Genomic DNA, 26,840 nt, shown 5'->3' on the forward strand with positions numbered 1-26,840 from the left:
TGATCCCCTTCCAGGACGAGGGGGGCGAGGAGCAGGAGCCGAGCAGCGACAGCGCCTCGGCGCAGCGCGATCTGGACGAGGTCAAGTCGTCCCTGGTCAACGAGTCGGAGAATCAGAGCAGCAGCTCGGACTCGGAGGTGAGGCGGCTCCCGTGGGGAGCCCCGGGGGGGACCCCAGCTCCTCTCCCGCTCACCCGCCCTCGCCTTTGTGTCTCCTTCGCAGGCGGAGAGGCGCCCGCAGCCCGCCCGGGACGCTTTCCAGAAGCCGCGGGACTATTTCGCCGAAGGTACGTGGCTGCCCGGCTGCTCGGGTCTCCAGTCTCGCTCGGGCCCCGGAGCGTCCCGCGCCTCGGGGGTCCCCCCCTCCCAGGTCCGGGTGTCCGAGCTCCCGCCGCTCCTCCCCGCTCTGCGGCGGCCACCCTGGGGCGCGCGCGAGGGGCGCTCGGGGTCCCCGTCCCCTCCTGGAGTTTCCTGCTGCGGCGCCGTCCCGGGGGGCCTCACCCTGTCTTGGTTTTGTCCGCAGTGAGAAGGCCCCAGGACGGCTCGTTCTTTAAGGGACCCGCGTACCCGGGGTACCCCTTCCTGATGATCCCGGACCTGAGCAGCCCGTACCTCTCCAACGGCCCCCTGTCTCCCGGAGGAGCGCGCACGGTGAGTGCGAGTCGGCCGGCCGGGGCTGCGCCGGGGTGGGTGGGCGCCGGGCGGGGACGGCGGGATGCACCCCCGGTGCTCGGCCACGGCGTGGGGGATGGGGCCTCCTGCGCCGATCCCGGGCAGAACTTGTTTGCAGAGTTCAACTCCTCGGTGGCCGCCGCGCGCGAGGCTGCGCTGACCCGCGCCTGTAGAGAAAAGTTGCTTTAACTTCGTCCCTTTTACGGATCGAGGTCTAGGAGCCACCTCTGGGATCTTCCCTTGGCCTCAAAGGAAGCTTGTGCCAAAAGGAAAACTTGGATTTGTGCGTGCTTTAAGGAGAAAGGGGTGTCCTCGCTTTCCTTCCTAGAGATCGGTCAGCTTGGCAGTTAGGCAGGGAACGGCCGGAGCCGGGTGGACGGCGTGGTGCCCGATTCTCCAGGTTCTCTGGGCGACCTGGAGCTGGGTCTTGACAAACCCTTTCTTCGTGGTGGGTTATCCACGACCCTCCCCAAACCCCCCCCCCCCATCACCGCCGGGCTTCTCTCTTCGGGTCTCTGCAGAGCTCTACTGAACTCTGGATCTTAAACTCCCTAAGAAGATTTTGAGGGAGATCCTAGGCTTTCTCCGAGTGAAGGAACTTGGCTTTTCCCCCCCCTTTTGTTGCCGGCTTTTCTCATTTAAAGCGACCGCTAGGACACTTTAAACCTGTTAATGGGCGCGCATTGTGTGCTGGGGGCTGGCATTTACAGCAGTGATTAAGCAAATTGACTGGGCCCCAGACGAAGTGCAAATGAGGGCGGATTCCTTCACCCCCTTCTTGGGCTCTAAGCTCCCGCCTCCTCCCCTGCGTAGCCAGGGGGTACTGTCCGGGGCTGCGAGGCCTTTGTGTCCCCCCCGGAACTGCCTCTCCATCCTTGGGTTGTTTGGTGCTGGGTCCGCTGGCAGGTCTCAGATGAGCACCCACCTACTGTGTGCCAGGCCTGATTCGGACTGCCATTTGGACACAGTTCATTCTTTGCTTCCCGCCCAACTTTCCAGGGCCTGCTAGTTTGTTCTCCAGTGGGGGCTGGGAGTGTTGGACCTTCAGGAACGGCTTTTCCCAGACAGCAAACTCACTTTGTGCTACAGTAGGCCTTAAATAAGGATCATAACTAAAGAACTGTTAGGTGTGCACAGGTGGGCTGTCCTTGCTGTTATTGTAGGATTGTTTGTGGAGATCGATGGCCTCTACACTTGGTTCAGTGGGGAGCATGTACATCACTTGATGGAGTGTGGGGGCTGTGTGAGAGGCTCTGATGGATCCAGAGGGTTGCAGAACCACCCAGACCTCCTGGCTTTGCCCTGGCAGGGAGACCCTGCAGCTTTGCATCTGCTGAACTGGAATACCCCAGGAAATCCTGTTGTGTCACTTTTGCAGTGAAAGCTGGACATTGACCTGTGACCGTTGCCTTTTCTCATCCACATTTCAAGAAAAACGATGTGGGTAAAAGTTGGGTGAACTTTCCCTCTCATAGCTGCAGAGGATGGAAGCAGACACTTCCCGTAACTTTGCATGCGTTGGGAAGAGTTCTGCCACCAAAGTCCCAGTTTTCTATTTATCATTAGGATGTCTGGAGAGTGGGGTTTGGGAGCCAGCTCTGAACCAGGCCCTAGGCCATCAGAAATGTTCCACGTAAGACTTCAAGCTGGAAATACCTCCAGTCATTTTAGGACATTTTTATTCTTCTGGCCTCTCAGGTTAAAAAGTTTGTACCATAACTCTGACAACTGTATTTCTTGGTCTCCTGTTTGGCTATTAAGATCCCAAGTAAGACAGGTTTTCTGTTTGTCCCTTCTTTCTGCCCTTCTACCACATTTTCTGTGTTCTTCTGTATAACGACTTCCAAAGACTAATTTTTGCTGACATTGTAGATTCCTGATGACTAAATCCAGGCTTGTGTAGGATTTTGGAGCTTTCCTTGGGGAAATCAGTTTCCTTCATCTGCATGCTTCTGACTGTCCCTGCTCATCTTTGAAGCCGTTCCCCTATACAATAGCCAGTGTCACCACTTCCCTTCCCAGGATCCTAAGATACTTTCCTGGGGGGGCCTGGATTCTATTCTGCTCCCATTCCTACAACTTGTCTCCTGGGAGCATTGCCTTAATAGAGTTCAGCCCACCCTCACAGTCTGTGCTTCTATGCCTACCATCTGATTAGTTACAAAGTTCATTGATGTGGTAGGGAAGTTTTTTTTTTTTTTCTAATTTGACTGTATTCTTGGGCATTGTGGCCAGTGAAGAAAGCCAGTGAGGAGTTGATGAAGTACTCATTTGCACAATAGGGCTGAGGTGAGGGTTTTCCTCTGGATGATTATATCATTGTAATTAGTGTAGTTTTCACTGGAGACAGACTAGATCAGAGTGGTCCTCTGATGTAGATAGATGTGGGGTGAGGAAAGGGAAGGAGTTGATAGTTTGGAGTGAAGAGGAATTTGGAATATGTATGATCCAGTTTCTCTTTTTGGCTCCTTATGTCTTTTTGTTGTTGTTTCACTTGTAAATTGCACAACTGTTGAGATTGCTCTAAGGCCTATAGGTGGTATAAGAATGAGTTGCTTGGTTCTCTGCTGCTAAATTTTGTGTGTGTACATACATGGCTCAAGAGTGTAAGACAGTCCTAGGTCTTGAACTCAGAGCCTGGGCACTGTCCCTGAGCTTTTTTATTTATTTCTTTTTTTGCTGGTCCTGGACACTATCCCTGAGCTGTTTTGCTCAAGGCTAGAGCCCTACTACTTTAGCCAGAGTGTCATTTCTGAGTTTTTAAAAAAAATATTTATATTTTGTTAATTATTTTTACCAGTCCTGCTTGAACCCATGGCCTGGGCATTATCCTTGAGCCTCTTTGTGTTCAAGGCTAGTGCTCTACCATAAGAGCCACAGTGACACTTCCGGCTTTTTCTGAGTAGTTTATTGGAGATAAGAGTTTCACAAACTATCCTGTCTGGGCTGGCTTCGAACTGTGATCCTCAGATCTCAGCCTCCTGAGTAGCTAGGATTACAGTATGAGCTATTAGCACCCAACTTCCCTAAGCATTTTTGCTCAAAGCTAGTGTTTGACCACTTGAGCCACAGCTCCATTCCAGTTTGATGGTGATTAATTGGAGGTAAGAGTCTCACAGACTTTTCTGCGTAGGCTGGCTTTGAACCAGGATGCTCAGATAGTAGCCTCCTGTGTGGCTTGGATTACCGGTGTGAACCACTGATGCCCAATTTGCTGCTAACATTTTTGTAGAACTTCCAAACCAGAATAGTGGGGCCCGGCTGGAGTGTTTTCAGGGTGTTCATAGACTTTAGGTATAGCTGGCAGTAAGTCTCAGCATCCTCACTCACTGGCATAGTTGCTACTGGGACAAAGGAACAGGTTGGTCCGGCTCCAGCAGCATTAGTAAGTGGATATGAAAAATTGTTTAAGATGAAGGAAAACCAAAAGAAAACTGTTCATTATGGTTGGGCAAGCTAGCTACAAAGTGATTGAGTAGTTTGTGACTATAACTTCAGTGCTAATGACATTTTGGAAAGTAGCATGTCTAGGAAGAGTTGTTGAGTGCAACTGTAGTTTGTATGTCCAGTGTGTACATTTAGAAGTCACTATTATGCAGTGCAAGTACAAGTTGCTTGTGTCTTTGTCAAACACTCCCAACTCAGATTTTTTACGAAATCTTTCTGGTCTTTTAAAATGTCAACTTACTTTTAAATTTCTTTGTATCTCACTTTCCCCTGGGTAGCCTTGGAATGCCATTGGCATTCCTGTTCTTCGAGGCAAGCAGAAATGTTTTTTTCTAGGAGCAGTAAGGGTTTAAACTCAGGGCCTCTTGCTTATTAGGCTAGTGTCTATCACTTAAACATGCCATTAGCCTTTTTTTGCTTTCAGTTTTTTTTTTTTTTTTTTGTCGGTCGTGGGGCTTGAACTCTGGGCCTGGGCGCTGTCCCTCAGCTCTTCAGCTCAAGGCGAGCGCTCTACCACTTGAGCTACAGCGCCACTTCCGGTTTTCTGGTGGTTTATTGGAGATAGGAGTCTCACGGTCTCTCCTGCCCTGGCTGGCTTTGAACCTCGATCCTCAGATCTTAGCCTCCTGAGTAGCTAGGATTACAGGCGTGAGCCACCAGCGCCGGGCCTTTCAGTTATTTTTTTAGATAGGATTTTGCTTTTATCTGGTCCTGGCTTCAGACCTTGGTTCCTCCATAGCTAAAATTAAACTCATACCACCATGCCTGGGACATTTGCCTTGCTTTTTGTTTGGGCTGTCCTAGAACTATGATCCTCTTGAGGTAGCTAGAATTATAAGTATAAGGCACAGAACCTGGACACAGAAATCGCTTTGTAAGTATAAAGAGATTGTGTCGGGGAATTGTATATAACAGCTAAGGAAAATCTTTTCTTTTGGCAGATCAGTACAAACATGCTGTTTTTGGTAAAATTCTTTTAAGTCATTTCATCTAAATATAACTTGTGTTCCATTTTTTACTAAATATAACTCTTGAGTTTAATGAGTGCTTTTCACATGGAGTAAACTTTTGGGAGGGCCCTGACTGTGTTGCTGAAGTTTTGGCACTGAAATTGCTAAGCTGACATTTGGTTTCAAATCCATGGAAGGATTTGAACCCTGTCCGTCTTTTTTTCTTTGGGTGGGTGGATCTGGCAGGGAATATCTGACTTGTTAAAATTTTGGAAAGGTCAGGTTTGGTCTCACTCTTCATTAATTTCATTTCTAGAGCTTCTTGTGAAGGAAGGCTGGTGTACTGCATGAGCACATGTGCACACACACACACACACACACACACATACACACACACAACTTTAACCTTTAACAAAGATTATTCCATTGTTATATTGGACCAGGCATGATGCCTGTAGTAATCCCAGCTACTTGGGAGGAGGAGCTAGGAGGCCTTCCACTTGAAGCCAACTTGAGCAAAACATCAGAGAGACTAAGAAACAAACTGGGTGTGGTGGTATGCGTCTGAAACCCCATATACTCAGGGGATGGAGGTAGGAGAATAACTGTATAAGCCTGCTTAGGCAAAAACAAGAGACTATCTGAAAATGAACTAAAGCAAGAAAAATGGTGTGGGCTCTGAATGTGACTTTCTTTTCTTTTTTTTTTTTAATATGCTAGTAATGGGGTTTGAACTCAGAGTCTGGATGCTGTCCCTGAGCTTTTTTTTCTCAAAGCTAGCACTTTGCCACTTGTGCCATAACTCCATTTCTGGCTTTTTTTTTTTTCCCCGAGGGAGAGGGGATAGTTAATTGGAGTTAAGAGTCTCATAGACTTTCCTGCTCTGGCTGGCTTTGAACCATGATCCTCAGATCTCAGCCTTTGAGTAGCTAGGAATACAGGTGTGTGTCACTGGCATCCAGCTTCTTCTTCAATTCAATTGTAATAAGTATTTATCATGGATAATGGCTTCGGAACTATGAACGATAAGATGTATTAAATCTAGTCTTTGCCTTAAATAATGTTAGGAAAAAGTAATATTAGCATTGCAAGAGGAAATCTTTGTTATGAGGCAGTTAAGTCTAGAGAAGCAGATTTATTTATTTATTTATTTATGTTTTGGTTGGTCGTGGGGCTTGAACTCTGGGCCTGAGCGCTGTCCCTCAGCTCTTCAGCTGAGCTCTTCAGTCTAGAGCTCTACCACTTGAGCTACAACGCCACTTTGGTTTTCTGGTAGTTTATTGGAGATAAGAGTTTCACAGACTTTTCTGCCCAGGCTGGCTTTGAACTGCGATCCTCAGATCTCAGCCTCCTGAGTAGCTGGGATTACAGGCGTGAACCACCAGCGCCCAGGAGAAGCAGTATTAAAATAAAGAGAAATTTGGAAAAATTTCTTTGAGCTGAGATAATCAAGAAAGTCAGGTAGAAGAAATGGTTTTAAACTAGTGTTTGAAATGCACTTGCTTTCTTTCATTTATTATTTTGTGGGGGGTTTGAACTCAGGGTCTCATGCTTAACAACTGGGCACTCCATTTCTTAGACATGCCTGCAGCCCTTTTTCATTGGTTATTTTGAGATAGGGTCTTATTTCTTGCTTTTGCTTGTGCCTGCATGACCAGCTGCCTATTTCCATGAAACTAGGATGACAGATGTGCACAACCTGTCCAGCAGTTGATTGAGGTCTTATCCTCAAACCACTATCTTTCGTCGCTCAGCCTCTTAAGCAACCAGCTCACTCCTTCTAAAATTCAAAATAATTCTTGTTAATTGTAGAAGAACAAAGCAGTACAGAGGTATTTAAAGAACAAGTAGTCCTTCACTTCCATCTTGAGGTGGAAGCCAGCACAGGGAGAGCAAAGTCAAAGAGAGAGGAAAGGGGCTGGGAATGTGGCTTAGTGGTAGAGTGCTTGTTTAGCATGCATGAAACCTTGGGTTTGATTCCTCAGTGCCACATAAACCTAAAAGGCTGGCAGTGGCTCTGTGGCTCAAGTGGTAGAATGCTAGCCTTGAGCAAAGAAGTTCAGAGACAGTGCCAGGGAAGGAATCTGCCCTTAATTCAACTGGCAGAAGAGAATCATCAAAGGCTACACCAGGAGTTAGAGACATAGGTCTGTGGTAGAATGCTTGCATAGCATGCTTGAGGCCCTGGATTCAATCTTCAGCGTCACACACAAAAAAAGAAGCCAGTCACTGATGGTTAACACTTGTAATCCTAGCTATTCAGGAGGCTGAGATCTGAGGATCTGGGTTCAAAGCCAGTCCAGGCAAACAAGTCAGACACAATTAACCAGCTAGAAGTGGATATATTACTCATGTAGTAGAGATATAGTTTGAGTGAAAAACCCAAGCAAGAGAGGGAGACCCTAAGTTCAAGTCCCAGTATTGGCACATACACATAAAAGTTTTGCCAAGAAGTTATGTGACTCACACCACATACTAATGCTTAGAAAGATAATTGTGGGCTGGAGGGGCATAGTGTAGGAGCTAGAATAGTGTGGAGACTTACAGGAGCCAAGGGAGAGGGAAAAGGGCTCTTTTCCTTCAGTAGAAAGGAAGCAATGTGTGGGAGAGGCAGAGTTACTTGCATTTCTTTGAGGAGAGATGGTACCTGAACAAAAAGTAGCTGATGCCACCGTTAATTCTTGGTGTCTAAGCCTGGGTAACCTGAGGAATGACTTCAACAGGTGGAACCCTGGCCTTCCATCTCAGCGCTGGGACAGACGCTCCCAGAATAGTTCTGCATCTGAGAGGCTGTCAGTAGGTTCTCGGGGAGGATGCTAGGAGCAGGAGAAGTGAAGTGGAGGGGATGGGAGTGGATGGGGAAGGGAAGGGAGTCAAAGGGCCAGGTAGGAGGAGGCTCCAGGACACAAGCCACATTTCACCTTCTGAAAGATGTTGGAAAGCCAGACTGTAGATAACTTAGTTAAGAAGACTGGCAAACAACAACAACAACAACAAACACTAACCCTTTAGTTGGAGGCCTGCCAATGAACAAAAGCATCAGCTACCCAATGCAACTTCCAGTCTCAGGCCAAAAAAAAAAAAGATTGGGTGTGGAGAAGGAGGAGGGGAAGAGCTATAGGCTCTATAATCTACCAAAGAAAGTGTATTAAGGATGTTTGGGAGAGGTGCTCAGACAGGACTGAAGGTGAATGGAAAATGAGAGATGAGATCACAAGAAGACAGGCTTTCTCCTCTACTGATAGAGTGAACATGTTAGGTATTCTCTCACTTTTACAGTCAGTTGGCTGAGGTAAGAGTGTTGTTGGCCTTGGGGAGACTACAGGCTCCCCTCCTTTCGCTTCCGTTCCCTTCGCATCCTTCCTTTCCCCTTGGGCTTAAACTCTGGGCCACACACTCTTGCTTGGCTTTTTCACTCAAAGCTAGTGCTCTACTACTTGAGCCACACCTTTACTTCCAGTTTTTTGCTGGTTAATTGGAGATAAGAGATTCTGATTTGTCTGTCCAGGTTGGCTTCAAACTTAGATTCTTAGATCATTAGGACTCTGCCTCCAGAGTAGTAAGGATTTTACAAGCATGAGTTTCGAGAGTCCAGCTCAGGCTTTTCCTTCTTTTCTTTTTTTTGTTGTTGTTCCTGAGTTTTGTGCTTTAGAGTAGTATACTACTATTTGAACCTATAGTTCCACTTCTGGTTTTCTGGTGGTTAATTAAAGAGTCTCAAGAACTTTCCTGCCTGGGCTGGTTTTTAACTGCAATCCTGAGATCCCAGCCTACTGAGTAGCAGATGTGAGCCACCAGTGCCTGGCTCAGGTTTTTCCTTTCTACTTCATTATGAAGCTGAAAATGTTGTGGCTTCTTAGCTACCTGTTAAGTACAAATTGTTTGTGTGTTGATATAAAGATATAACATACTTGGGACATTCTTGCCTCTTGTCTGGAGCTGGCGGGTTTTGAAGGGTGATAAAGATGGGAATCAAAACACAAACTTGTTTGCATTTGGGGGCAGAGATGAGTACAAGATTAGTTGGGGACAGGGAAGGATTACAGAGAACTGCCCCAATTTGGCTAATCTAATCTATTTTGGAGGCGTTTGTGGTTTTTGTTTTAATTCTTTTAAGCATCCTATGCTTCGTATTAATTATCTTTGTCCAAATTGGACTGAATTTATAGAGGAATGAAATAAATGAAGTTTCCAAAACTTTGGCAATTGTGAATGTAGGGGTCTGGAGGGATACGAAGGGGACTTGGCCTTTTCTCTGTGTTGGACTTGCTGTCCAGGAACTCCAGGGATTGCTTTATTTCTGTCATTCATCAGGTGTATATGCTCTGAGTAGATACTTTTTTAAAATTATTATCTTCAAATAATTGTTAAAAGGATATTGAATATATCACTTTATAAGTACTATGCATCTTGGCCAATCTCACCCCTTCCATTGTTCTTTTCTCTCCCAACTGCCCCATCCCCTCAAGTTTTCCTGGCTCCATTTTCACATATGTACATGAATGTATTGACTACATCTGCCCACCATTTCTGTCTCCTTTTGGGTCCCTTCCCCCTTACCTCATCTCTCAAAAAACATATTTCAGCTTTCTGGTATTCATTTGGTTAAGCTGTATGTTAATTGTTCAGAGGAGTTACACGGTAAAAATCCTTCCCTGAGTAAACCCTACTTCAGTTTGTTTATGTATATATGTGTATGATCCTAGTTAAGGTTTCATTTGTTTTGTATTAGTCTTGGGGCTTGAACTCAGGGCCTAGGAGTTGGCCCTGAGCTCTTGTGCTCAAGGCTAGCACTTTACCACTTGAGCAACAGCTACACTTCCGGCTTTTTGGTGGTTAACTAGAGATAAGAGTCATGGGCTTTCCTGCCTGGATGCAATCCTCAAACCTTAGCCCACCCAAATATCTAGGATTACAGGCATGAGCCACTAGCTCCCGGCACTTAATATAAATTTTCTGAGTACTTTCACTGCTCTAAAACAAATTTCAGAATCTTAAATCTTTCTGTTGTGTGCATAATATTGACTTTTGTGGGAAATGAGCATTGAATGTAGAAGTATAATTCAGTGTTTGAAAAGAGAATCATAAAAAATGTTTTCTTAACTATGACCTTTTAAAGAGTTTTTTGAAATCCTAACAGGTGGTAACTCTAATTAATTACTTGGAATTGCTAGGACAGGAAATGAATTCGCACTCATGCTCTCAGACTGTTACAACATTTTTGGAAATCAGTTTTCAGGAGAACAAGGCCCCAAGTGTTCACCCTGATTCTAGAAAATAAAGCCAAACATACTATTCACAGAATGAACTATATATAAATGGCTCCCAGATACATGAATCTATGTTCAACCTACCATGATGCTAATTAAGACAAGAATACCTTTTCACATCTGATTAACACTAAGATTTTGAATTCAGAGTGTTCACTGCTGTGTGTGTGACTATACACAGCAAGTGTATGCTGAAATGGTTGCTCTTTTGGGCTGTTCATAGGGGTGTAAATGGCTTCACCCTATTTGGAAAGTATTTGTCAGTGGCTATTACAATCTTTGTATTTTTTTTTTTTTTTTGTCGGTCGGGGGGCTTGAACTCTGGGCCTGGGCGCTGTCCCTCAGCTCTTCAGCTCAAGGCGAGCACTCTACCACTTGAGCTACAGCGCCACTTCCGGTTTTCTGGTGGTTTATTGGAGATAAGGAGTCTCACGGTCTCTCCTGCCCGGGCTGGCTTTGAACTGTGATCCTCAGATCTCAGCCTCTTGAGTAGCTAGGATCACAGGCGTGAGCCACCAGCGCCTGGCTTCAATCTTTGTATTTTTTATTGTTCCTGAATCGGTAGGATGGAAGAAGCTTGTTATTCCCATTTTTGCCTTCTGTGCAAACAGACTTGTAGAGGTCAAGTTTATCCTATCAAGTTGTACTGCTAGTCATTGCAAGTGTCACCATTTGAACTTGGTGGTGAGTCCAAAGTCTAGCTCTTTCCATTCTACCCTTGTAACTTTGCACCCAAGCCTGGTATCACTGGCTCCCTCTCTGAAGAGGGCACTGACCTTTATTTCCCAGCTCAGAAATCCTGGGGGAAATTGTCACTTGGAACTGGAGGGTGGGTAGACTCATCCCAACTTTACAAACTGCAACTGGACATGTCCCTTCCTTAGTCAGAAGTCGTCTGAGTGAGGGAGTGGCCGAGAGTGAAGTTGTCCTGCCTGGCTGTGCTAGAGTGGAGGAAATAACCTTTAGTCTGCTGCCCTAGGAACTTCAGCACCTGAGGAAAAAGTGTTTATCTGCTAACTTTTGACTTGTTTGGAAGCTGGAGACTGGCTTTGTTGCAATAGGTGAAGGTTGGAACAGCACATGAGTACAAGAACGCCCAAGGAGTAAATTTGCTCCCTATCCCTGTGATCTGGATTGCAACATTGTTAACAAACCAAGCTCTGGTAAACCAAGCATGCAAATATTATTTCCTTATGGTTGGTTTCATAAACTTTTGATATTTTAAGAATCTTTAAGCTATCTACAAATATAAAAAAAATCAGTCCCAGTCATTTGTAAAATATTATTATGGTATAAAGTGACCATGAAAGAAATACTGGCGCTGGCTGATAGTGGCTCACACCTATAATCCTAGCTACTTTGGTAGGCGGAGATCTGAGGACAAGGCTCAAAGCCAGCCCAGGCAGACAAATCCTTGAGACTCTTACCTCCAATTAACTATCAAAAAGCTGGAACTGAGTTGGATGCTGGTGGCCCAAGCCTGTAATCCTTGCTACTCAGGAGGCTAAGGTCTGAGGATCATGGTTTGAAGCCAGCTAGAGCAGAAAGTCCAAGAGCCTCTTATCTCCAATTAACTAGTAAAACAAGCTGGAAGTGGAGGTGTGACTCAAATGATAGAGCAGCAGCCATGACTGAAAAAGCTAAGGGACAGCACTGAGGCTGTAAATCAGATCAACTTACAAGTCGGTTGTAGTAAGTTCTGATGTTTCAGACTGTACTGCTCTTCATTAATGCACTTGTCTTTGTAAGACAGACCTTCTAGGGGTGGGTTTATCCTGAGATTTTTACCAAGAATCCTTACATGAGTGTCTAGAGCTGGAAGGGATAGGTCAGTCCAATGCACAAGTGAGGAACACAAGCTCAGGTAAGCAAGAGCAGACAGTTATGAATGATGGACGTAAGACCAGAATTCAGGTGTGCTCAGTGGAGCTCTACCCTTCCCACCATTGGGGAGGTCCACAGTGAGCCATGCCCCAGAGACCATGAGCCTTAAAACACTTGTTTATCTGATGCATGATAAGTGATTCATTTGTTGAATGTTGACAGCATGAATATTTAAACATCAACAGTAAAAAGCAATGCTGTAGGCACTTTACCACACTGGTATAACTTCCCACACTGAACTTTGGTGCATGTGATATTATAACCTCTGGTTTTTCCTTGAGGAAGCAGAGACTGAGATGAAGTAAGTGGCCCAGAGTCACCTCCCCAGGTGAGAAAGCCAGCTTTGCAGCCTTGGGGCTGTGTGTGTGTGTGTGTGTGTGCGTGCGTGCGTGCACACATGCACACACGCACGCACAGACATACACAAATTAATGTGAAAATGCTTTTTGGAACAGATTGTGTGCATGCATGTTGTGTGTGTATCCGTGTGTGCGCGTGTGTGCGTGTGTGCCAGTACTGGAGCTTGAACTCTGTGCCTCAGAGAGAACACCATTTGCTGGTTAATTGGAGATAAGAATTTCACAGACTTTTCTGACCAGATTTGCTTTGAACTGGGATTCTCAGAACTCAGCCTTCTGAATAACTAGGATTAAAAATCATGGGTACACATCAAAATATGAGTAGTATCTCTCTGTGTTCATTCTTCACAATAGTAATTTTTTTCCCTTTCATAGGCCCTTTTCATATCTGGGTGGAGTTAGAGCCTTTAATGCTGCTTTACTGAGAGTCTAGTGATGGTGTTAAGTGCTGCTTAATCTTTCTTGTTTTTTCTGGAGCTCCAATTAGTCTTTTCCTCCAAATTTGGTTTTGTTTTTCTTCTGACCTCTTGAAGTGGTCAACTTGGCTTCTTAAACATCATGATATGTGGTAATTATGTTCTTCTGTTGACCTAGTCTCTTGCTTATTACTTCCTAATCCTGACCAGTCCCATTTTTTGAATGTGTGGATATTCTTGTGTACATAATTTTGATGTAGTCATTACTTTTTTTTTTTGATAGTCCTGGAGTTTGAACTTAAGAGTCCTGCACTAGCTAGACTAAGCTACACTTATAGCCCTGCTTTTTTTTTTTTTTTTTTTTTTACCAGTTATGTTGGCAATGAAATCTAGCAAACTTTTCTACTTGGGCTGGCCTTGAACCTTGATCCTCCAGATCCTGAGTAGTTAGGATTACAGGTGTGAGTCAGGGGTGCCCAGTTAGTCATTATTATCTGCTAAACTTGTTTTCTAGGTAGGAGGCATAGAGGAGAGGTATGGCGGGAGTATTAAGAGTATTCAAAATTAAAACACTGTATGTCAACTTTCTAACATAAGCACTTTTGTCAGGAACAGAGAGACACTGGTACTGGAGCAGAGGATCTTCTTACAGAGTATTCCTAGACCTTCCTGAGGAGAGCTAATATGGGAAGGAGATAGGATAGAAGCTGGGTCTGCCTGTGAAGTGAGCTCCTAGACTAGCCTTTGACCCTTCACAAAAGAGGAATGTGTGGAGAGTAGCTTCAGGCTTAACTGATGGTGGAACTGAACCACTGACAACCAATCCCCCCCAACTTCTTTTTCTTTTTTTTTTTTTTGTCGGTTGTGGGGCCTGAACTCTGGGCCTGGACGCTGTCCCTCAGCTCTTCAGCTCAATGTTAGTGCTCCACCACTTGAGCCACAGCACCAATTCTGGCTTTTTCTGCTTATGTGGTGCTGAGGAATCGAACCCAGGGCCTTATGCATGTGAGGCAAGCACTCTACCACTGAGTCACCTTCCCAACCCCAATCCCTTTCTTTTTAGAGAGGCTTTGTGGCAAGAGGGCCTGCGTCCATGATGGTTTTGTGATGTATGCCCAGGCCTGGCTCTGGCAAAATAATTGTAGCACTTTGAGGTTCACTAAGTTAACATTTTAGGTTTTTTTTTTTTTTTATTTTGGTGGGTTGTGGGGCTTGAACTTTGGGCCTGGGTGATGCCCCTCAGCTTTTCAGCTCAAGGTTAGTGCTCTACTACTTGAGCCACAGTGCCACTTCTGGCTTTTTTTGCTTATGTGGTACTGGGGAATCAAACCCAGGGCCTCATGCATGCAAAGCAAGCACTCTACCACTGAGCCACCTTCCCAGCTCAACATTTTAGTTTTATAATGCAGAGTTTTAAAATCAGGATTTAACTGACCAAGGCTAAAATGAAATGTTTATGTCTAGAAATTGATTTCTAGATTAAAAAAAAAGAAATGAGAGATGTTATTAAAATACTTTTTTTGGTTGCTTGTGGGGCTTGAACTTGGAGCTTGGGTATTGTCCCTGAGCTCTTTAGCTCAAGGCTAGTACTTTACCAACTTGGGCTACAGCAACACTTCCATTAAAAATAATTTATTGTTACAAGATTGTAGTAGTACTATTAGGATAGATAGTGAACAGGGATTTAGCCATATATCTACATAATTAATTAATTGAATCAAGGTCTAGCTGTTTATGTAGCACATGGTAGCCTGGAAGTGTGTGTGTGTGTGTGTGTGTGTGTGTGTGTGTGTGTGTGTGTGCGCGCGCGCGCATGCATGTACCCTGGGATTGAACTCAGGTCTGGGCAGTGTCCCTGAACTTCTTTTGTTCAAGGCTAGCACTCTACCATTCTGGTAGTTTATTGGAGATAAGAGTCTCATGGAGTTTCCTGCCCATGCTGGTTTTGAACCACGATCCTCAGATCTCAGCCTCCTCAGTGGCTAGGATTACAGGCACATAAGCCACTGGTACCTGGCTGGCCTGGAACTTTTGATCCTTCTACCTCTGGTGCAGGAATTTCATGCATGCTTCAGCACACCCACTGTTACCAACAGTTTAATAAGCAGATATATTGTTGTAGTATTTTAAAACATCTTTATAGGAAATGGCTAAATTGTATAGTCAGGAGAAAAGCCAGAGATGCTTAAAATTAATTGGTATGATAGCATCAGAATTTCATAAGGATTTTGAATTTGCATGGTTGGCAGTTCCCTTTGCAAGAACTTACATATCACTTTTATATAATCATGAATTTATGTGGGATCTTAATCACATAGCTGTCATCAGGATGGTATGTGTATGTCTGTGCTTTTATATACCTTATATATGTGGAAAAATTTATGCAATACTAAGTATAATGTATATAAATTATATATACACACATATACATTTAATTTCCAAATGAATTTTCGTAAGTTACACTCAAAGTACTTAGGAACGTGATTTCTAAAGTAGCTGGACTCTTTTTGTGTGACTGAATAGCATATATGTGAGTATTAAGTAAGATGAAGATATAAGTTGAGATCTGGAAGTTTAAAGTTTGAAGCCAATCTGAGCAGAAAAGTCTTTGAGACTCCATCTCCGAAATAACCAGCAAAATAGCAGAGCTGAAGGCCTAGCTCAAGGGGTAGAGTACCATCTGAGCAAGCAAAGTCTAGCAAGTATGAGGTCCTGAGTTCAAAGCCTAGTATTGGCCAAAATAAAACAAATAAAAGGACATTTACCATTGTATAGTTACCAAAGTCAGAAGTTAACAGAGACATACTTTTGCCTCATCTACAGACTTTAAGGTTTTTTTGGGTCCAGTCGTGGGGCCTGAACTCTGGGCCTGGGCGCTGTCCCTCAGCTCTTCAGCTCAAGGCTAGTGCTCTACCACTTGAGCCACAGGGCCACTTCCGGCTTTTTTCTTTTTTGCTTATGTGGTGCTGAGGAATCAAACCCAGGGTGTCATGCATGCAAGGCAAGCGCTCTACCACTGAGCCACCTTCCCAGCCCACAGACTTTAAGATTTTAATGATTTATTTTGTAGCCATAGGATAATATGATATATATACATTTGTTCTTAATATATATATATATATATTTTTTGTTTGTTTGTTTGTTTGTTTTTGGGTCCAGTCGTGGGGCCTGAACTCTGGGCCTGGGCGCTGTCCCTCAGCTCTTCAGCTCAAGGCTAGCGCTCTACCACTTGAGCCACAGCACCACTTCCGGCTTTTTTCTTTTTGCTTATGTGGTGCTGAGGTATCGAACCCAGGGCCTCATGCATGCAAGGCAAGCACTCTACCACTGAGCCACCTTCCCAGCCCCTATATATTTGTATTGTAAAGATACTGTACAGAGGGGCTACAGTTACACGAGCAAGGCAATGAGACCATTTCCTATCAAGCATTTTTATTTTTCCCCTATCATCCCTTTCCTTCCCAATATGAGATATACTTTATATATATATAATTTTAAATTGGAGGCTGGGGGTGTAACTCAGTGACAGAATGCTTGTTTAGAGTGCTTGTGAGATGCTTTGTTCAGTCCTTAGCACCAAAAAACAAAACAAACCAGCAGAAAGAAAAAAATTCTTTTTGGGTCAGAGGAGCACAAGATCACATTATGATGTTACCTTATTTTGTTAATCTCATCCAGTTTATTTTGCTTTTTATTTTTGTTGGTTGTGGGGCTTGAACTTGGGGCCTGTACACTGTTTCTGAGCTCTTTTGCCTTAAGGCTAGCACTCTGCCCCTTGTGCTGTTGTGCCTCTTCCAGTTTTCTAGTGGTTAATTGGAGACAAGAGTCTCACGGACTTTCCTGCCTTGGTTGGCTTCAGACCACGATCCTCAGGGTAGCTAGGATTACAGGCCTGAGCCACCAGTGCCTGGCATCTTTTCCAGCTTAGAATAATCTAGTTTTCAGCCTGTGTCTCTCACGTTCATGACCTTTTTCCTCATAAGTAGATTTAGGTTGTGCGTTTTTGGGCCGGAAGTATGGTATTTTCAGGAGGAATTGGAAACACTATCTACTTTCTCCTCATTATAGCTGATGTTGATTTTTATCATGGTTAATATATTAACTAGGAATCTGGTGTGGTGGTGAATACCTGTAATCTTAGCACAAAGGGAAGACAAGGAAGAAAAATCAGAGGTTAGCCTAGGCTACTCAGGAGTATTATGCCTTAATCCCCTCCTTCTCTTCTACCAAAAAAAATTCTGTCAAGTTTCTTCAAGAAGGTTACCATTTTTTTCTTAATTAGTATCTTGTGGGAGATAACTTTGAGACAATATAAATATCCCCCCCCTTTTTTTTTGCCAGTCCTGGGGTTTGAACTCAGGGCCTGGGCACAGTCCCTGAACTTCTTTTGCTCAAGGCTAGTGCTCTACTACTTGAGCCACAGCTCTACTTCTGGCTTTTTCTGTGTATGTGGAACTGAGGACTTGAATCCAGGGCTTCATGCATGCTAGGCAAGCATCCTACCACTGAGCCAATCTTCCCAGCCCCAAATATCCCATTTCTTACCAAATATTTACCTACTGGTTTTAGTAACCCTTAATGATTTTTTGCCAGGAACAATTATTGCTGTAGTGGTAGTCAAATAGTCAAAAAAATTAAAATTATAATACAGGAATATTAGTTTTCAAGTTGCTGTCAGATTTGTGAATACTAAATAGGATGATTTGTTTGTTTGTCTTTGTTTTTAAAAAAATAAGGCTGGGTTGTAGATACAGTATTTGGCCAGCATGTACCAGGCACTAAGTGGCCCCAGCAACACAAAGGAAAACAAAAAACAACTTCTTTTTACTGATTATAATATTTTATTATGTCTGGATCAAAGGTGATTTATCAAGAAATTACAGTACATGATTTTGGAGGGTATTTTCCTAGTGAACTGTTATCAGAGTTGATATTCTGCTCTGTATTCTTCAAAGGATGTAAAGAACTTCCTAATTAGGTTTTTATGTGGATGACTAAGAAGTTTCTCAAAGTCTGGATTTTGTTAAACGCAGTCCCCAAATGTCTTTTGACCTGTTTCTTAGTCCCCAGCAGTTCTTCAGAATTGTTAGATTTAGATTCACTATGTAGCTTGAAATTCTCTTGTTTCCATCTCTCCAATGCTGGGGTTCTGCCTACATTCATCATCAAGCTTCAGTGTTTCTCTGCTTCACCTGGCTACCTCTTCCATCCTCACCCCATGCTGGGGATAGAACCCAGGGTCTTGTCATGCTAGGCAAGCACTCAACCACTGAGCTATATCCTCAACCATTTCTCTCTTTGTGTTTTTGTAAGACTGCTGCATAGAGAGCCTATGGAGAGATACTTAGATTCTGATTGTCCCTCTGATGTTAACAGTCAGAGGCACCCACTACCTCTATTTTATTTCTAGTTTTGAAATAGTAATACTTTGTATCATTTCTGTTGCATTCATCTGTTGTAATATTTTTAAAGAATGAGTGACCTATCATCAACTATTTAGTTACATTATATCAGAGGTTAGCTAACTAAAGTCCACAGGCCAATCCAATGTGCCTCTTGTTTTTGTAAGTGATGTTTAATTAGAACATAGATACACAGAACACAGATACACAGAAGTTTTATTAGAACACATGCTTAGTCATTTGCATATTACTTAGGGATGCTTTTATTACAGGGTGCCCAGTTTTGTAGTTGAGATTGGGACCATGAGTGGCCCACAGAAATAGAAAGATTTTCAGAAAAAGTTTACAGACTTCTGCTCCAGAGCATGGTTTTTTGTTTTTTTGGGTTTTTTGGGGGGCCAGTCGTGGGGACTGAACTCTGGGCCTGGGCGCTCTCCCTCAGCTCCTCAGCTCAAGGCTAGCGCTCTACCCTTGAGCCACAGTGCCACTTCCGGCTTTTTTTTTTCTGCTTATGTGGTGCTGAGGAATCAAACCCAGGGCCTCATGCATGCAAGGCAAGCGCTCTACCACTGAGCCACCTTCCCAGGCTGCTCCAGAGCATGGTAAAAGCAATTCAAGTGCTTGACTCTTTGCTTTTAGTTTCTGTCACCCTAAAAGGATGACCAGTGAACTTAAAGGTATTTTATAAACTTACAGATTTAAGCCTATTTAATGTTTTTCAGTCTGTTGCAGTTACTATCCTTGCTGGTATTCAAACTGTCCCATCTTTGGCTAGTTGGAGTCTCTGTAAGTTGGTTCCCGAGTTCCTTGGACACAATACTGGTATGACAGGATGTTCCAGGCCCAACTTGAATATTTCCTGTCCCAGACTTAGAAAGCCAGCTAGTTCGAGAAGGAACTCTGCCTCCTTTTATTGGGCAAGATTATTTGGAGACCACCATCTAAATTACTAGCAGACTAGCATGCACATATAGCCAGTACAGTTTATTTTGGTTAAACTTTCTAAGGACACCAAGCAATTCTGTATGGATTAGAAGTAGAATATAGGGGCTGGGAAGGTGGCTCAGTGGTAGAGCGCTAGCCTTGAGCTGAAGAGCTGAGGGACAGTGCCCAGGTCCAGAGTTCAAGCCCCATGACTGGACCCCCCCCCAAAAGAAGAAGTAGAATATAATAAGTTGATTGTAATTTAAAAACATGTAAGTACTTACTTGCTCTAACATGATATCATATTCTTCTTTGTGTGTATCCTTAACATTGGTAATATCTTGATTCCCCTATTAATTTCATGATTGCAGTTGTATGAGAAAATTGTTCTATATATAGTCATTCATACTTTCTGTTCTTTCAATTTAAAAATGCATATATATTTTTATACCTGATGGCATTTTAACAGAAAATGCTCACAAAATTTTCCTGAGGAGAGTTCTCTTTATAGAATGCATACCTTCAGATGATGACAGCAAATCCAAACAGTATGCTTTGTTTCATTAGTGCTCATATTATTTTGCTTATTAAGTGTTTGTCACCTTAAGAACATATGATCAGGGGCTGGGAAGGTGGATCAGTGGTAGAGTGCTTTGCTTTGCATGCATGAGGCCCTGGGTTCGATTCCTCAGCACCACATAAACAGAAAAATGCAGAAGTGGTGCTGTGGCTCAAGTGGTAGAGTGCTAGCCTTGAGCTGAAGAGCTTAGGGATAGTGCCCAGGCCCAGAGTTCAGGCCCCACAACTGACCAAAAAAAAAAAAGAACATATGATCATTCATCAGGGAGAAGTTGAAATCTTGTGAAGATTGAAGCAAAAACGGAATACTGAATTACAGATTTCCATTTAATACTGAGGCTAAGACCATACATATATACACATGGTATTTTAAGATTTTTATATACTTATATTTTTGGTGGCACTAAGGCTTGAACTCAGGCCCTCACACTTGCTAGACTGGCATGATACCTCTGAGCCATGCTTCCTGCCCTCCTTTGAGGCCATATATTCCTGGGACCTACTTCGTAGTTGCAAAGATTAAATAAGGTTGTACATACACATGTAGAACAATGTCTGATACATAGTAAGTACTTTGTTTAAATGAACTTACTGCTCCATGTGGTGGTTCTGGGTTTTCAAGATTTCACTATATAATTCAGTTTCTACATAGCATCATTTCTGAGGCATTGATTGATGATTGATTGTGTGTTGGGAATTGAACCCAGTCCTCATTCATGGCTGGACAAGCACTTTTCTGAGGAGCTATACATGTATTTATTTAAGTGCTTTTTGCTGAATTTGGGGTGGCTACTTTTTGAGAATTTGTGTTCCTAAGGACCCCTGAGGTCATATTCTCTTTCTAATCACCATCAACCTGGTACGGTGCCTCGTACACAAAGTCTGCCTTCTTTCTGCACATGTGTGAAGGCCTGATATTATTTATTTCTATTTCCCTCCTTTTTATGCGCAGCATGTAATAAAATAAATAGTAAAAACCTGTCTTCTTCCTGGACAGTTTTAGGCTAACAAGGGAAATCATTGTTCAGTTCTGGTATCTTTCAGTGTGAAGTTTTTGATAAGTTGATATTGGTAGCTGATCATTTTCATTTTGCTTATTATGAAAGTTTTTTCCAATTCATCTCAGAATCGAGGCTGTATATCCTTTTAAAAATAAACAAAGCAGAGGTGCTTGCTAGAGTTAGACCTTTGTTCATGTCTGTGAACTTCATCTGTGATACTGGGAGTATGAGCACAGTTGTGGAGACCATATGTTTTCATAGGCCTGTGCCAAGGAAAATACTTTAGAATTACATTAGCAACTCCAAGGTATTTTGGCTCTTCTGAAAGGACACATGATAGTTTTCCAGTTATAGGAACAAGGGCTTTTGTATTATGCTGCAGTTTCTTATAGGCTAGAACAATAGTGCCTCTATCACTACCTCCCAGAGCAACATCTTTGGGATATTATTAGGTAGAATACACTGTGCCTCATTTCTGCAGGACTTCTCAGGCCTTTAACACACCATAATAACCCCTCAGAGGGTAGTGTATTATGCAGATTCCTGGGGCTCACTTGACCAAGGCTTTCCTTGTGTTTGGAGTGCTCCCCTCCAGCCACAGTCCCTCACCCCACGCCTAGATCTCACTTTATACTTCCCTGCCTGCCAGCCTTACTGTAAATTCTCAGCTCCCTGTACTTGAGCATATTTCACTGTTGGCAAATATGTGCTTAATTATCCATTACATATTTGTCTTCTAAACTCACTGAAGAAGACAGGAAGTGAGTCTGTTTTGTTCACTAACTGTTGGCATTCTTAGCACCAGGCATATAGAAGACTTTGGTGCTGGTCCTCGGGCTTGAACTTGGGGCCTGAAGTCTCTCTGCCTGTGCTTCCTTTTTGCCCAATGCTAGCACTCTACCTCGGTACCACTAATGGATTTTTCTGAGTAGTTTTATTAGAGATAAGAATCTCACAGACTTTCCTGATTGGGCTGACTTTGAATTATGACCCTCAGATCTCAGCCTTCTGAGTAGGATTACAGGCGTGAGCCACTAGTGCCTGGTTCAGCCAATATTTGAATGAGTGGCAGAAACAGGAACCTCATAGAGCTAATGCTCCACAGAATCACTTAGGTTGCGAACTTTTTTTGTGTGTGCAAGCCTATGCTGAGACTTGAACTCAGGGCCTCATACTCTTGCCTGGTTTTTTTTACTCAAGGCTGGTGCTCTACCACTTGAGCCACCCTCTAGTTCTGGCATTTTGCTGGTTCATTGGATATAAGAGTCTGAGATTTGTCTGCCTGGGCTGGCTTTGAACTTCCATCCTCACCTCTCAGCCTCCTGAGTAGCTAGGATTACAGATGTGAGCCACTGTCGACTGGCTTGTATTTCATTTTCAAACACAAAAAAAGATTTTCATAATGCTCATTAATTTTCTCAATGTATCCAGCTGGCAGGAAACTGTCAATTTTATTTAAAGGGGAGGCACAGTGTTTGAAATAACTTGTCTCAGAGGCACACCACGCATCAGCCAAGATTAGAAACCTTCGTTTCCTGATACCTGTCTCAGGGCCCGTTACCCACCTGGCCTGTCTGGACCACTTCTAACCTCGTTAGTTACTTCAATGGCAACCAGTGTTTCCTACTGTAGGAAGGGAAGAAATCAGATGCTCCTTTGTACACTAATTAACACAGGCAGAACAAAAGGCCCTGCCTTTTTCAAGTTCAAGTTTGACTCATGTATGGTCCTCAGTGAAGATTATGATCTTGGATAAATTAAAAACAAATGTTAAAGAAGTCATAATGAGGTAGAAGGGGAGTTCAGGATTCTTTTGTTTTTAAATCCTCTGGATAAACAGACCACTCTGTAAAGCAGACATTCTCTTCTCCCTCCTCCACTTAGCCAGCCCTCCTTTTCAAAATGTCTTCAATCATTAGCATTTATTTTTCTTAAACCTAGCAAGGTGGGCCTGCAGTCCCTGTGTACAACCTTGTTCACCAAGCTACCAGCTTCTCTGAACTAAGAAAATAGTAGCACATTGAGAAGCTTGGTCAAACTCACTAAGTCAAAGGGAGTTGCACATTTGGCAAAGTGCACCCTAGCCCACCCTCACCCTCCAATGCCTCAGGAATGACCGCCACAGCAGCTCTGCTTCCTTTCCTCCAGCGTGCTCAAGGCAAGGTTTTGGGTGGGAGCACACAGAACCCCCCTGTGTTCTTCTCTCCCCCAGGCTGAATTCCCCCAGCACAATCTTGAGCAGAGGTGTGGGGCTTGGGGGCCTAGCGAGCTACTGCACTCAATGGGACTCTGTATGTATATGCCAAATGAAGTCTGCAGGCATCTTTACGAGCATAGCCACTGTGCCACAGATGTAAAGAACTCTGAAGTCCTGTGTGTGTGTGCGTGCGTGTGCGTGCACACACGCGCATGTCGCATACATAGTCTTGATTCCTGTAAAGTTTCCATGAGCGCATTTCAAGGGCTCTATACATGAAAATTCAGTGCTTGCTCACACCCCACTTACTGTTGACTGTATCAGAGAATACGGGGAAGGTATTTATTTGTCAGGTGAGATTCTGAGATACTATTGGAATTTTAGTTGTATGATGGAAGACCCTGGGGCTCAGAGAAAGGAAGTGAGTTCCTAACTTCATGGAGTTAGTGAGAAGCCACGCAGGACCAGAACCTGGGCTGCCTCTCTCTCTCTCTCTGAACACTGCATTTGCAGTGGTAACAATTTCAGTGTTCCTGTGTTCTCAATGTCCCTGAGGAGTATTGCATTCATTACTTCCGTCCTCAGAATGACGATATGGATGGAGACTGAGGTTATCCTTGCTTTACTCAAGAGGAAACCAAAGCATAGCGAGGTCATTACCCTTACCTGAGGGCATTCAGCAATCCAGGGGCAGGAGCAGGGGCAGACTTAGAACCCAGATCCCTCCTAGCCCCTATCTTGTGGCGTCACCTCCCTTGGGGCCTGCCCTGATGATGGCTTGTGTGAGCCTTGAGGGATGAGGTCTACACAGTAAAGATGCTGAACTGGAGGACCCAGAATGCTCCTTCCAGCAAGTAGATACAGTCATTGGGTCTTCTTTGGAAATGGTCACTAGTGTCTGAGCTTTGTCTCTGAAGTCTTGAGCTGTACAGCCGAGTGGTGGTAGTCAATCAAGCTTGTGTGGGCCAGGAGGAGTGAGGTGGGATGGAAGACCCTGATAGCTTTCCTGCCTTCCTCAGCCTCCTCCCTCCTTCTGTTCCTCCTTACTCAGGGGAGGTCTTGGAGTTAGTGGGAGGTAAGGGGCAATTAGTCTAATTACTCATCATTTGTGCAGACTGGGGGCATGGATATCAGAGGTGCCTTCTGGGGTGGAGAGAGTTGTGTGGAGGAGAGAGAAAGCAAGAGCTCCAGAGGAAGTAGAAGGTGTGGAGCTGATTCCTTGGAGGCTCTGCTCCTATGAGACTTCTTCCTGGGAGTGAGGTGCTGGCCTCAGGTGGTGTAAGCAAGGCTGAGAGTAGAAGGGGAAGACGTGGGAGTTCTGTTGGGTCAGCAGCCCTCCACATCCACCTAGAGCCTCCTGCGGCCTAGTGCAAGACTCCTGCTCCGGCTCCTATAAACTGGCTTCCTTTTGCCAGAGAACTGACTTCATTTTGCCTCTGTCCTTGCTGGCTGGGGCTTTAGCACATAGCAGCAGCACTGGCCTCTGTCTTGTGCTGCCTGTAACTTTTGGCTTTGATGATCAGGAGACCATGACCATGCATGTGACTCTGAAAGGCTTCAGGGCCCAAACTCCTATGGGCTTATTCTGGCCTATTTTGGGAAAGCTTGAACTTAGTGCCTCAAGCTCTCAACTTGACTTGCTTACTCACAGCTGGAGCTCTGTCATTTGAGCCATGCTTCCAGTTCCGGTTTTTTGCTTGTTATTTTGAGGATGGAGTCTCATGGACTTTTCTGCCCAGGCTGGCTTCTTATGTCCATCTAATGTTGGCCTCCTGAGTAGCCAGGATAACAGATGTGAGCGACCAGGGACCAGCATCTTGTGGGTTTTCAAAGATGTATTTTGTTATGGTGGTGGTGGGGGAAGAAGGGGAAGGGAAAGTAGCCTATTAGAAGTAATTTCTAACCATACCTTTTGCTGAGAGAGGTTTGGGGAGAGGAAGAAATCCCACATCCAACCCTAAGGCAATCACTGTGTTTGAATAGCCAAAATCACTGTAGCTAAAGCTAGATTCCTTCCCCTTTCTCCACACCCAGAGAAGATGGTGATAAACTTTCTTGTCTCCTTTTAGAAAAAAAAATTCTGGTATTTTCTATGATGTGTAGATATGCTTTTCACTCACATGTCCTGCTTTTTTTTTTTTTTTTTAAATGTCATTATGCCTTTTGGCAATTGGAATAGAGCAGCATGCCAGTTTGTTTCCCAGTCTGGCCTCTGGCATGGCCTGGCCTTTTGGAGATGGTCCAAAGACCCAAAGGCACAGCTCACCTGCCACAGGGCCTCCTGGCACTACCCAGACCAGAAACAACTCCCTTTTCTGTCTTCTCTTAGAAGGTTGTGCTCCACCCTAATGAAGATTTTCTCTGTCTAAAAAATCTGACTGTGTTCTTCATCTCTGGTACAAATTGTCTTCCCTCAGGCAAGTTTCTGTCTCACAGTTGGCAGGGAGGCCTGCCGAAGCACAATTGGGCTTTGTGGTGGAGGAGGGCTTAGCAGTGCCCTGAAAGGTGGGGCTAGCCTTGTCTAAATAAATAGCAGTGGGCTTCAGGAACAGGGGATTCCTGGAAGGACAGAGATGAAGCTCCAGACAGGAAACTCTTCCTGGTGTTCCTGTGGCTTCCTGGGCTTCCTTTGGCCTAGTTCTCTTTTACTGGGGTCAAAGGCAGGCCTTGGGCCCACGTTCTCTTCAGCGGCCGCCCTGACTCTAAGACAGACCCTCGCCTCAGGAGCTGGTCCACCCGGTGTAGTCCAGGCCCTCCTGGTCAGGCTGCAGCCTCCACAAGTTTAGCTGTTGGCTACTCTGGGTTACTGAGAGATCGGTCAGGCAGACACCTGTGCCTCCATTGGCTCTTCTCAGTCTTTACCTATATTGTGGTTATCTGCATGCTGTGATGACTTCTCCAGACAGATCCCTAGAGACCCAAGGATGACAACTGACTGTTAGAACTTAGGAAGCTCTGAATGAAGTATGAGGGGAAATGGTTTTACTTACCGCTGTCTTGTATCAATGCCAGCCCTGTTTGGGGGTCTCTGACCTTTGACCTGTCAGGAAAGAGAAGCCCTGAAGAGAGTTGAGGTCAAGTTATCAGGCTTCCCTGGCCCAGGGCCCTTGGGAAGCCCTGACCAAGAGAAGGCCTAGGGGGAAGGGCAACACCTGCCCTCCCAGCAGGGCTGGTCCACTGTGCTTCCGTTGGCTCTTTTGTCCAGCTGCTGTGTAGGGGGCCTCGCTGTGGAGTCTCCATGGCTGTACTGAGGTCCTTGCTCCCTGTTTACCTCAGGCTCTCTAACCACTCTGACTCAGTTCCTTGGGTTTAGAGCCCATGTACCTGAGTAGGGTAGGGAGAGCAGTGCTGGCATTTAGGCCCGCAGAGTCCCAGGGTTAGTCACATGTCCTGTCTCTAGCCAAAACTTTTTTTTTCTCTCCCTAAACACTTCTAACCTCCCTCCCTAACTCCTCCCCAACTCCTCCCCACCCACCTTCCTTCCTACTTGCTTTCCCTCCTGCTTTCCCTGCCTGCCTTGCCTGCCTGCCTGCCTGCCTTCTTTTCTCTTTCCAGTACTAGGTTTGAACTAAGGGCCTCTTGCTATTTCTTGGCTTTTTAACTCAAGGCTGGCATTCTACTACTTGAACCACAGCTCCACTTCCAGCTCTTTTTGGTAGTTAATCGGAGATAAGAATCTCATGAACTTCTCTACCAGAGCTGGCTTTGAACCATAATCCTCAGATCTCAGTCTCATGAGT

At 44.5% G+C, this 26,840-nt stretch overlaps 1 protein-coding gene across 1 annotated transcript in view; it reads left to right on the top strand.

Moving 5' to 3' along the window:
- Nucleotides 1-2: 2 nt before the first annotated feature.
- Nucleotides 3-26,840, top strand: part of Tcf7l1 (transcription factor 7-like 1 (T-cell specific, HMG-box)) — a gene marked incomplete at its 5' end in the record, with an annotated part of 171,165 nt that continues 144,327 nt past the window's right edge. The window contains 3 exons of the mRNA XM_013035436.1: nt 3-137; nt 223-286; nt 523-650. Coding sequence (XP_012890890.1) covers nt 3-137; nt 223-286; nt 523-650 — 327 coding nt within the window. The remainder of the gene's footprint in view (nt 138-222; nt 287-522; nt 651-26,840) is intronic.

The sequence above is a fragment of the Dipodomys ordii genome, unplaced genomic scaffold (genome assembly GCF_000151885.1).
Source record: "Dipodomys ordii isolate 6190 unplaced genomic scaffold, Dord_2.0 Scaffold212, whole genome shotgun sequence".
NCBI classification, from domain to species: Eukaryota; Metazoa; Chordata; class Mammalia; order Rodentia; family Heteromyidae; genus Dipodomys; species Dipodomys ordii.